The sequence below is a fragment of the Schistocerca piceifrons genome, chromosome 5, assembly GCF_021461385.2.
Source record: "Schistocerca piceifrons isolate TAMUIC-IGC-003096 chromosome 5, iqSchPice1.1, whole genome shotgun sequence".
In the NCBI taxonomy this organism is placed as follows: Eukaryota; Metazoa; Arthropoda; class Insecta; order Orthoptera; family Acrididae; genus Schistocerca; species Schistocerca piceifrons.
In genome coordinates, this window is record NC_060142.1 from 286944635 (window position 1) to 286957324 (window position 12690).

The 12690-nt window shown below is 41.6% G+C and overlaps 1 protein-coding gene across 1 annotated transcript in view; it reads left to right on the top strand.

Moving 5' to 3' along the window:
* Positions 1–12690, top strand: part of LOC124798414 (protein madd-4-like) — a 473991-nt gene that overhangs the window by 418314 nt on the left and 42987 nt on the right. Inside the window, exon 18 of the mRNA XM_047261811.1 lies at positions 6450–6532. Within this exon, the coding sequence (XP_047117767.1) occupies positions 6450–6532 (83 nt within the window). The remainder of the gene's footprint in view (positions 1–6449; positions 6533–12690) is intronic.

The window sequence follows — 12690 nt, forward strand, 5'->3', positions numbered from 1 at the left end:
TACTGTGTTCACATGTCAACTTGCTCAGTGACTTATATGTGTTGTGTCGTTTTGAAATATATGTGTTCAACTTGACGTTATAACAATTGGCGATAAGGATGGGATTTTTCCTTTTCATCGTTGACCCACAGGTTTCCACGGCTACTGTTGAGCAACTATTGCAAGGTCTCACTGAACAGCAAACGCTTCTAACATCGGCAATTCGCGATTTTGTCACGGCATCAAATGTGGGGCGTTTCTCGTCATTGTCTATACCTCCTTTTCCTCCTTACGACGAGACGGCGGAAGACTGGTCTGATTATGAAAAATGTCTTCGACAGCACTTCTTGGCATTTCATGTCATGGATGAACAAGCATGTAAGTCTCTGTTCCTTTCCTGGATTTCACCTCAAATGTATCGGTTGTTATCGCAATTGGCTCCTTTGAAAGATCCTGCGTCTTTGTCCTTTGCTGGAATGTGCTCACTTCTGTCTGTCTATTTTCAATAGCAAACGCATGTGGTAGCCTCTCGTGTTGCCTTTTATCGTTGTCAAAAACATCTGCATCAATCCTATTGCGCTTGGGCTGCTGAACTTCACGGCCTCAGTCGAAAGTGTCAATTTGTTACTGATGTTCACAAAGAATCCTATGCCGATTCCATGGTACGGGATGCTATTATCAGGTCGGCGCCCGACAAAGAAGTTCGGCAACGTGCCTTTCAGTTGGCAAATCCGACTTTAGATGAAGTCCTATCCATCGCACAGTCTTTTGAAATTTCTCGCGTCGCTGGGGTGCAAATAGAGGCATGGGGTGACATCGGGGAAATACAACCTCTGTGCGCTGTTGACGATGCGTGTGGTGCGTCCCCGCTGGCCGACGTGGCCGCAGTATGCTCCCACGTGCAGCCTCGGCCTAACCGTAAACAACCCTCTAAGAAAATGCAGCAAAACCCCCGGCAACTTCCTTCATGTCCGCGGTGTTTTACGAAACATTCACGTGATGATTGTCCCCAACGTTGGGCTGTGTGTCACAATTGCAAAAAGAAGGGTCATGTGTCTTCCGTTTGCAAATCCGACCGCATACATGATCTTCATGAACATGACGCTGATTCTGATTCTGTGTTATCTGTCAATTGTACTTCTTCCCTTTCAGGAAAGTTATTCCTCACTGTCCTCGAGATGTTCGCATGCAGGTGGATACTGGTTCTAATGCCACTATCATTAATTCTCAGACGTATCTTCAGTTGGGTTCACCACTCCTATCACCTGTCACTTGGCAATTACGGACATACAATAAACAGAAGATTTCTCTCTTGGGACAATTTAATGCTGAGGTATCTTAAAAATCCATTATTCACACTGTTCCCATATTTGTGGTTGACCAGAGTACTGCAGAGAATCTTTTTGGTTTCGATGCGTTTCACTTTTTTGGGTTCTCCATAGATGACTCTGTCAATATCGTTTCTGATACTATACCTTATGCTCATTTGGATTCCTTGTCAATGACATTTTCGTCCCTTTTTTCTCCTGGGTTAGGCCATGCAAACGACTTTGAAGCTCATATCACGCTCAAACCCACTGCTCGGCCTAAGTTTTTTTGGGCTTGGCCCATTCCTGTGGCCCTTCGTGATTGGGTAAAATGGGAGCTGGATTGTGTCACTACTTCAGGGGTCTTGCTTCCTGTCACTTCCAGTGAGTGGTCCTCTCCTGTTGTTGTAGTTGCTAAGCCCAGTGGTGATATTCATCTCTGTGGCGATTTTAAAGCCACTGTAAATGCGCAATGCCTCATCGACACTTACCCTATGCCCCGACCTGAAGAATTGTTCACTAAACTTGCAGGAGGCCAGTATTTTTCTAAAATTGACCTGTCAGAAGCTTATCATCAACTTACTCTCGATGCTGCTTCCCGGCAGTTTCTGGTCCTTAACACGCCTTTCGGCCTCTGTCAATACCAACGATTGCCATTCGGGGTTGCCAGCGCCCCTGCTCTCTTTCAGAGATTCTTGGAACAATTATTGCTCCCTGTCCCTGGGTGTATAACTTACATGGAGGACATTGTTGTGACTGGCTCCACCACTGAAGAACATCTTCAGAACCTCCACACACTTTTTCATGTCATACAGACTGCTGGTCTTAAGTGTAATCTTCAGAAATCACAATTTTTTCAGGTATCTATCACTTACTTGGGGTTTCAACTCTCTCGGGGTGGTATTCGTCCGCTTCAGCAAACTGTCGCTGCGATCAATGCCCTTCCTCGCCCTACATCTGTTAAGGAACTGCAGGCCTTCTTGAGGAAAATAGCATACTATCACAAGTTTTTACCGTCTGCTGCATCAGTGGCTCAGCCGTTGCATTGCCTGTTGCATAAAAACGTGCCTTTTCACTGGTCCGCGTCATGCGATGCGGCTTTCCAGAAATTGAAGACTATGCTGAAACAGGCCCCGTGCCTGGCTACTTATCGACCTGGCCAACATCTTCTTCTTGCCACGGACGCCTCTCAATACGGGGTCGGTGCAGTCCTTGCGCACTGTTTTTCTGATGGCTCTGAACAACCCATTGCTTATGCCTCCAAAACACCCACAGATGCCCAACAAAAGTATTCTCAAATTGAAAAAGAAGCTTTGGCCATTATTTATGCTCCTTGTTTCATCCATCATCGTCACTTCCCGACAAGGCTGCACACTGCCTTCAGCGTTGGGCTCTTTACTTGTCTTGTTTCAATTATGAGATTCATTTTCGGCCAACGGCCCAACATGCGAATGCTGATGCACTGTCTCGCCTTCCCATGGGTCCTGATCTGGCATTCGATAGGGACGAACTTTTCTGTTTCCACCTGGATGTTGCCGAGCAGCAGGTTGTGGACGGATTCCCCATCACTGGGGACCGGCTGGCGGCTGCTACGGGTTCTGATCCTACCCTCTCCCGGGTTTTATACTGTATTCAGAATGGTTGGCCAGATCGTCCGTCCGCAAAGACTTCTGACCCGTTGCGGAACTACTACGGTTTTTCGCTACCGCCTCACGGCTAGGGATGGTGTTATCCTCCTTTCCACTGACAATGCTTCGCCATGTGTGGTGGTACCTACGTCTTTGCATGCTTCGGTCTTGCGCCTCCTTCACCAAGGGCACTGGGATGTCTCTCGCACAAAATCTCTGGCGTGCCGTCATGTGTTCAGGTGTACTGGCCTGGCATCGATTCTGAAATAGCACACATGGCCGCTGCCTGCGGCCCACGTGCATGGCAGGCCACCGCCCGGATGTCATCTTTGTCACCGTGGCCTTCACCTGAGACGCCCTGGTAGTGCATTCATGCTGACTTTGCGGACCTTTTTTAGGTACTTATTGGCTCCTCATAATTGACGCCTGCTCTAACTTTCCTTTCATTGTCCGTTGCACGTCGCCTACCACTGTGGCAACCACAAGTGCTCTCGCCTGCATTTTGTCTTTGGAAGGCCTTCCCTCTTCTCTTGTTACTGATAATGGTCCACAATTTGCCTCTTCCAAATTTGTGGATTTTTGTGCTTGTCATGGCGTTATGTGTGTCACTGCCCCTCCGTTCCATCCACAATCAAACAGTGAGGCTGAATGACTGGTCTGCACATTTAAGGCTCAGATGCGGAAACTCCTGACTTCTTCTGCTGCTGATGATGCACTTCTCCAGTTTCTGGCTTCTTACCGTTTCACCCCCATTGGCGACCACAGCCCGGCTGAGCTCTTACATGGCCGGCAGCCCCGCATGCTACTTCATCTTCTGCTGCCTTCCACCTCACGGCCGCGGGTGCCTTCGCTTGGCCGTTTCACCGCCGACGACCTTGTCTGGGTACGAGGATATGTCAGGCGGCCAAATTGGAGTCCGGGCCACATCTTACGACACTGTGGCCAACGCCTGTATGAAATGCAAACGGACATGAGTGTTGCAGTGCATCATTCTGACCAGCTTCGGCCTCGTGTGCTGGCAACGCCTGTTCCGAATGCTGCTACACCACCTTCGGCTCTACCTGACGCTCGGGATCTTGGCATCTCTCATTACTCACAATGCAGCCCTCTCACTATCATCTCGGTGCCAGTACAAGAACGGACGCCACCAGGAGACGTGCCCATGCAGGAACCGGATGACCCTCATCTGTCGGAGCCAATCTACTCGCCTCCTTTTGCTACAGATGCCGACACATCGCCCATGTCTCCAGTTATATCAGCTGGACTTGCCGCAATGGGCAGATTGGTGCACGGGGCCCTAGCAGATTCGACCCCTACGTCTCCTGTCATCTCAACCCGCTATCATCGGGGACACTTCCGTCCGTACGGGAAGCCTCCCCCTCGAGACTTTACGGCCAGTCAAACAACGCCTATGGACGTTAGCAATCTACAGGCCACCTCCATCAAGACCGGTGCAAAAATTTCGAAAGGGGGGGGGGGGGGGGGGGAAGTGTTGTGACTCGCCGATCATTCAAAGTGCCGCCGCGCAATTACGCGCGTCCTCTACATGCAGCGCTGTCTGCCAGCCATGCAGCAGCTGCGCCACCTAAGCAGCCTGCCAGCCAGCGGCCGCTAGACTTGGACTCGGTGCTCGTTCGAATGTTACCGTGTTCATGTCTTGCTTTGTCAACTTGCTCAGTGATTTATATGTGTTGTGTCGTTTTGAAATATATGTGTTCAACTTGACGTTATAACAAAGCTGTAATCCCAAGAATTTAATACTGTCTACTTCTTCTATCTGCTTGTCATCATATGTTGGGCATATACTCATGGGACATCCCTTACAAGTTCTGAATTGCATGTAGTGTGTTTTTTCAAAGTTTAGTGAAAAGAATTGGCTAGGAACCAGTGATCAATGTCCACAAATATTTTATTAGCTGATCTTTCTAAGACTACACTTGATTTACTGTTTATTGCAATGTTTGTATCATTGGCAAACAAAACAAACTTGGCATCTGGTAATGTTACTGATGAAAGGTCATTGACATAAACAAGAAAAAGTAAGGTTCCTAAGATGGAACCTTGTGGGACCCCACATGTAATTAGTTCCCATGCCTGATAGCTTAATACATGTCTGTTTCCTAATAACACTCTTTGTTTCCTGTCAGAGATATAAGATTTGAACCATTTTACAGCACATCCTGTTACACCATAATATTTTAATTTACTTAAAAGGATATTGTGATTTACACAGTCAAATGCCTTTGACGGATCACAAAATATACCAGTTGCCTGCAATTTTTTATCTACTCAATTAAGTACATTAAGTGTAGATACCCTTCTCAGTATCAGAACCCTTTAGAAATCCAAACTTGCTTGTTTGACAGTATGTTATTTGTAATAAGATGGTTATAAAACTGATTGTACATGACCTTTTCTAAAATTTTTGAGAATGCTGGCAAAAGTGAATTTGGATGGAAATTTACCACTATTTCTTTATCTCCCTTCTTAAAGAGTGGCTTAATTTCAGGATATTTCAAACATTCAGGGAATATTCCACTGATGAACAACTGGTTACACAGATAGCTTAATATGTTACTTAACTGAGAATCACCTTCTGTAATTAACTTTGTTGATATTTCATGATCAAACAGTTGCACATATGTTTGTTACAATGTGAGTCCTGATACAAAATAATTAAATATAATAAAGTAAAAGAATGAATGCTGACAAATTTGAAATTGATAATGATTTCATTAATAAAAATGTCCTAAAACAAAATAGTTACCAGTTAACATTTCAAGAAACTGTACTGAATTTGCATTGACATTCGTGGTGTTCAGCCATATCTATAGTGGATGAAATTAAGCAGGATTATAGTTTGTTTCATGTTCTTACTGATCTTCCATGTATTTCAAAGTTAGCCTGCCGCTGTGGCCGAGCGGTTCTAGGCACTTCAGTCCGGAACAGCGCTGCTGCTACAGTCGCTGGTTCAAATCCTGCCTCGGGCATGGATGTGTGTGATGTCCTTAGGTTAGTTAGGTTTAAGTAGTTCTGAGTCTAGGGGACTGATGACCTCATATGTTAAGTCTCATAGTGCTTAGAGCCATTTGAACCATTTCTAAGTTACTTCATTGTACTCTAACTTGTGAAATCTTTTTAAAAAATTATTTTTGTGGGGGTTCACAGCCTCAATGTGTTTTGTGAATGAAAACATGGTCAAGGTAGGCTGCATTATTATTTTTTTGTCTATATGATTGGCCAATTTTGACATTTGGTCATTTCCAAGCATGTATCTTAGGTTTCCAGCATCATTTTAGATTATAATATATAACTGGTACATATTGAGAGGAATACCTCTTGCTTATGTGTATATGCAGCACAAAAACAATATACTATTGTACCTGGTTACGTCTATTGATTTGTATGCTCATTTTTTAGAGGTAACTCCTCTTTCTTATGAGTATGAATTGTGTGTGATATTGTAACTGTTCTCCATTTAACTGATATGTATGAAGATAAGGTTCCTTTATTAATATTGTAAAACTTGTTACAGGAAGTGCTGAAAACCTTAAGTTTGACTGGATGATAACTGAGTGGTCCAAATGTTCACAGACTTGTGGAGGTGGTGGTTTTCAGGTAACTGGAAAACAAACACACCATATTTATGTAGGCATAAAGTAGTATGTTGTGGCATAAATAGTGAAGTTGTCACCAACCTGCCAGTAGGTTTGAACTTCATAGTGTTTAACTAGGTATTGTTCTGCTGGATATGGTTTGCCCTTGCAACCTTCGAACTGACTTACTCAGCCAGTTATGGGGATCTACAGTGACTCCAAATTATGGTGCAACTCAACATTTTTTTATGTATATAAATTATTGCTAGAGAAAGTGATAAGTTATGGAAACAATATTAGGACCAAACAGGCACTGAACCTCAGTCCTTCGAATTTGTAATCTGACACCCACTGAGCTGCCACATCACACCAATTGGTCAGTACTATAAACATATAATCTGCATCTTTGAAAATCAAACATTTTTTGCTTCAGAGAACATATATTTAATTAAATATGTAGGCTAGTTAGCAGTAAGTTAAAGAGAGGATAAATAACAGACACAACCATGTGCTAGACAAACTGTACCAAGAAGCCAATATAGCAGAAATCATAAGATGCAAGTGACTACAGTGGGCTAGACATTGGTTCAGATGGAACATGACAGATGTCCACAGGAACTCCAGGATTGCATCATGACAGGTAGGACACCCCTGGGAGGATGGATGGCAGATGACAGTGATGGATAAAAGACAGTGGAAAAGAAACCTTTAGCAGAGCGTGATCCATTGAGCCAGATGGCATAAAAGAAAAAGTAAGATATCTGTACATTGCACAGTAATTTGAGTAACAGAGAAATATGATGACATGCTAGAATGTACCACAGTAAAAAACTACAGTATAAGATCAGTTACAATACAAGAGAAAGGAAGAGCTTAGATGACACATGACTGATTACATTTTGAAGCTAAGCTGAACAGTTTCTTTCTGTTCCATTTGACAGTAGGTGCAAGTGTAGAATAAGGATTTCCATGAATAATCAAATGCTCTAAAACTCTGAAATCATATAAAAATTTTAGTTGTAGTAGAAACTTGATGTACAACGTGTTGTACCTTGTACCTTGGAGATGCTATGTCCATCACTCATGCACAACTATAACACAATCTTCAAACTCACTTAAATCTTGATAACCTGCCATTGTACCAGTATGCATAGTAAACATACTGTCTTTCATTATTTCGTATTTTTTTAATTAAATCAATTGCCTTTTTGTTATAAGCAATACAGTTGTTACAATTGCTTAAGTTAGTAACTGAAATTAAATTTTAAAGACATGGCTGTTTTGTACATTCATAAAATTCAGTCTTTGATATGTTAGAGCTTTATATATGCTTGTTGCTGGTAACAAGCTATTGAAGTGTTAATTTCGAAGTTATTCACTCATTAATGTTTTAATATTTGTTGGCATGGGAATCTTCATTTTTAAAAGGTTTTTCCCACATTTTTTTCTTTAATGTGGGATATATTTGGGACATCGCAATATGATGTGAGTCAGATCTCCTTCATTTTCTGGATGTTCACTACAGTGGAAGCGACTGTCACTCCAGTCCTATAGAGATGTGCAGGGAAACATGCATGTCCCAATTTCATTCTAATAATTGATGTTATATATATCCTTAGGATATTTTTATGGTTGTACCAGGGTTTTATTAGTATAGTACATTGAACTGAAGTGAGTGAAAAGCCCTTTTGCTGCCGTGATATTTGCCACTGAGTTTCCCATTGATCATAAACCTCTGTTTTTGATATGTAGAGAAAATCATAACATGGAAGCTGTGTAAGTGCTGAGTCCCCTTCTTTGATACTTTCTTCAGAAAGACCATATACTATTTCATTATGCCAAATATGTGAATGTCCGTTTTCCCAAATTAGATTAATGAATTTATTTTGCTCTCAGTCTCATTTCATGATACAGACCAATCTTTGGTTGGTTGAAGTGGCTTCCTCTGTGACAAAATATTTCTTTGATAAAAGTCAGATTTCCATAAGTCTACTCCTTTTATCAGGAGAAACAAAACTGGCATTCTGCAGATTGGAACATGGAATGTCAGATTCCTTAATCGGGCATGTAGATTAGAAAATTTAAAAAGGGAAATGGATAGCTTTAAGTTAGGTATAGTGGGAATTAGTGAAGTTCATTGGCAGGAGGACGAAGACTTCTGGTCAGTAAATACAGGGTTATAAATACAAAATCAAATAGGTGTAATGCAGGAGTAGGTTAAAAAAAAAAAAAAATAGGAGTAAGCTATTACGAACAGCATAGTGAACGCTTTATTGTAGCCAAGATAGACACAAAGCCCATGCCTACCACAGTAGTACAAGTATATATGCCAACTCGTTCCCCAGACGATGAAGAGATTGAAGAAATGTATGATGAGATAAAATAAATTATTCAGATAGTGAAGGGAGACGAAAATTTAATAGTCATGGGGGACTGGAATTCGATAATAGGAAAAGGAAGAGAAGGAAATATAGAAGGTGAATATGGAATAGGGTTAAGGAATGAAAGAGGAAGCTGCCTCTTAGAATTGTGCACAGACCATAACTTAATCATAGCTAACACTTGGTTTAAGAATCATGAATGAAGGTTGTATACATGGAAGAGGCCTGGAGATACTGGAAAGTTTCAGATAGATTATACTGGGTGAGTGACGTAACATTACCACTGGAAACACCTTTCAAACGACAAGAAACACTGAATAACCAATTCTGCAGACCGAAAGTGAGGAGAGGGGCTGTTGTAATTAGTTAATACAAACCACTGAGTAATGCACAGAAGTCTGATTTTCAACATGTACTTATTTTTTTCTAAATGGAAACCTGTTATTATCTTTAGCACAACTGAAAATAGAAACAAATACTTATTCAATGCCATTTCTTACGTAGTAAAATTTTAATTACATCCAGAATAATTTGTAACATTAAGTTGATGGCACACAAAGTAGCTGCGCGGTCTATGGCACCTTGCCATGGTTCACGTGGCTCCCCCTTACAGAGGTTCGAGTCCTCCATCTGGCATAGATGTGTGTGTTGTCCTTAGCGTATTTAGTTTAAGTTAGATTAAGTAGTGTGTAAGCATAGGGACCAATGACCTCAGCATTTTGGTCCCACAGGAACTTACCGTAAATTTCCAAAAGTTGACACTTGAAACCTTAGATGTTCAGTCATGTGTTGTAACGAGCAAGATCTGTAGGGGTATGTTTATGAAGACTACAATGTTTACGAATTTGGCTGTCTCTGTGTCTACATGTTGCTGAATTTGTCCTTGTACTCAGAATAACTGTAGTACAGTGTATTACCAGACATCTGTGATACTGTACTGTACACAAGTAGAACAGAAGTATGCACAGTAGGAACATGAGAAGGTCGCAATAACAACAGTATGTAAAGTGTTGTAAGAACTGTTTATTCTAACCCTGAAAATGCAGAGATGATACTCATCTATTGCGAGTGTAGACAAAATGCAGCTGCAACCTGCAGGTTGTATGCAGAATGGTACCCGGACAGAGATCACAAACAATTGTATGCAATAGGTGTGGTTGTAACACGCAAACGGGTCCGTAACAAACCCATCACAGGAGAAGCAGATGCAGTTGATGGGTTAGCCGCTGTTGCCATGAACCCACACATGAGTTCACGTGATATTGCTAGAGGCAGTGCAATGAGTCAAAGTAGTGTAATGTGCATACTTTATCGTCACAAATTTCACCTGTATCTTGTGTCACTGCGTCAGCAATTACATGGAGATGATTTTAATACTCAAGTGATTTTCTGTCAATTGGCATTAACAGAGGATGCATTGCAGTTCTATCTGTTTAGCGATGAAGCAGGTTTCACAAACCACGGTGTAGTGAATTTATGAAACGTGCATTACTGGTATGTGGACATCCAAACAGTTGGAAAATACATCGAGTTTCTACAAAATGATCTGCCAGCATTGCTAGAAAATGTGGTGCTGGAAACGTGTAGACATATGTGGTATCAACATGATGGTGCTCCTGCACATTCTGCAATGACCACTAGGCTGACCCTTGACAGCATGTTCGACGGACATTTCACAGGATGTGGCAGACGCATAAATTGGCCAGCCCATTCTCCTGATCTTATGCCTTTAGATTTCTTTCTGTGGAGTATGTTAATGGAGAACCTGTACGATGATGTGCCTACAACCCCAGCGGATATGAAACATGAGGGAGCCTGTGGCAATATTGCACCAGACGTACTGCATCGTGTAAGACATTCAATACTCGGTAGACTGAAAATGTGTGCAGCAAATGATGGGCACCACTTTGAACATTTATAGACCTGACATGTCAGAACACACTCTTTTACATTCTGTAGTTGAAAACAAAAAACAAATTTGTAAATTTAACTAAAAAATCAATGCCATACAGTATTCTTCAGAGAAAAAGACTAATAAAAATGTTAGCATGTGGACGTAAGGTGCTGTTCAATTCTCTTCTGTACCTACTTTACATCACTGTTCTTTTTGTGCCCCTAATTAATTCGGTTCTCTCAAATACATACAACTGAACTGCTGAGGAGTTACTGAAGCATCAGCTTTACGTTGCAAATTACTCTGGATGTAATTAACATTTTACAATGTAAAATGTTTGTTGTGGTTTGGGAGATGTTTCTAGTGGTAGTATTAGGTGACTCACTCTGTATAATGGTAAGACAGAGATTTAGGAAACAGGTTTTAAATTGTAAGACATTTCCAGGGGCAGACGTGGACTCTGACCACAATCTGTTTGATATGAACTGTAGATTAAAACTGTAGAAACTGCAAAAAGGCAGGAATGTAAGGAGTTGGGACCTGGATAAACTGAAAGAACCAGAGGATGTAGAGAGTTTCAGAGAGAGCATTAGGGAACAATTGACAAGAACGGTAGAAAGAAATACAGTAGAAGAAGAATAGGTAACTTTGAGAGATGAAGTAGTGAAGGCAGCAGAGGATCAAGTAGGTAAAAAGACAAGGGCTAGCAGAAATCCTTGGGTAACAGATCATCATCAGTATGGTAGTTCTCCAGGCTGCCCGGTCTTCTGCCATCCTCTTCAGGTCTGCATAATTTCCTCTTTCGTTTATGTCATCTTATCATCTTGTATCTCCTTCTTACTCTCAGTCTTCTCCCACAAACCAGTCCTTCCAAAGCATCTGCTAGCAAGCACTTCCTTCTCAATGAATGTCCAAACCAGTTCTTTTTCCTTTCTCTTACAACCTTCAGCAGACATCTTCTCTCACCAACCCTTTCCAATACTCTTTCATTACTCACTCTTTCCATCAAGCTTATTCTTTCCATTCTCCTTTACATCCACATCGCAAATGCTTCTAACCTTTTTTTCATCCTCTCGTCTCAGCGTCCATGTTTCTGCCCCATATAGTACGACACACCACACAAAACATTTGCCAAGCCTTTTCCTTTGACCTATATCCAATTTGCCTCATAAGAGTCTTCTCTTTCTGTTGAACGCCTCCTTCGCTATGGCAATTCGAGTTTTCACTTCCTGGTGACATCTCAAGCCCTCAGATATTTAAGTGCAGATATTTAAATGCACTTACTTGGCTAGTGGTAGATTGTCCTACTTTAATATTGGGGCAGTCTGCATCTTGTACTGATGACCATACTCTTTGTAGCAGAAGAGATATTAAATTTAATTGATGAAATGAGAAAATATAAAAATGCAGTAAATGAAACAGGTAAAAAGGAATACAAACATCTCAAAAATGAGATCAACAGGAAATGCAAAATGGCTAAGCAGGGATGGCTAGAGAACAAATGTAAGGATGTAGAGGTATATATCACTAAGGGTAAGATAGATACTGCCTACAAGCAAATTAAAGAAACCTTTGGGGAAAGAGAACCACTTGTATGAATATCGAGAGCTCTGATGGAAAACCAGTTCTAATCAAAGAAGGGAAGGCAGAAAGGTGGCAGGAGTATATAGAGGGTCTATATAAGGGTGATGTACTTGAGGGCAATGTTATGCATATGGAAGAGGACGTAGATGAAGATGAAATGGAAGGTATGATACTGTGCGAAGAGTTTGATAGAGCACTAAAAGACATAAGTTGAAACATTCACAGTGCATTACCCTTGTCTACATTGGGATTCAATTGCCATTCCCTGCACCATGCGTCAATTCGTTGCAGATCCTCCTGCATTTCAGTACAATTTTCCAT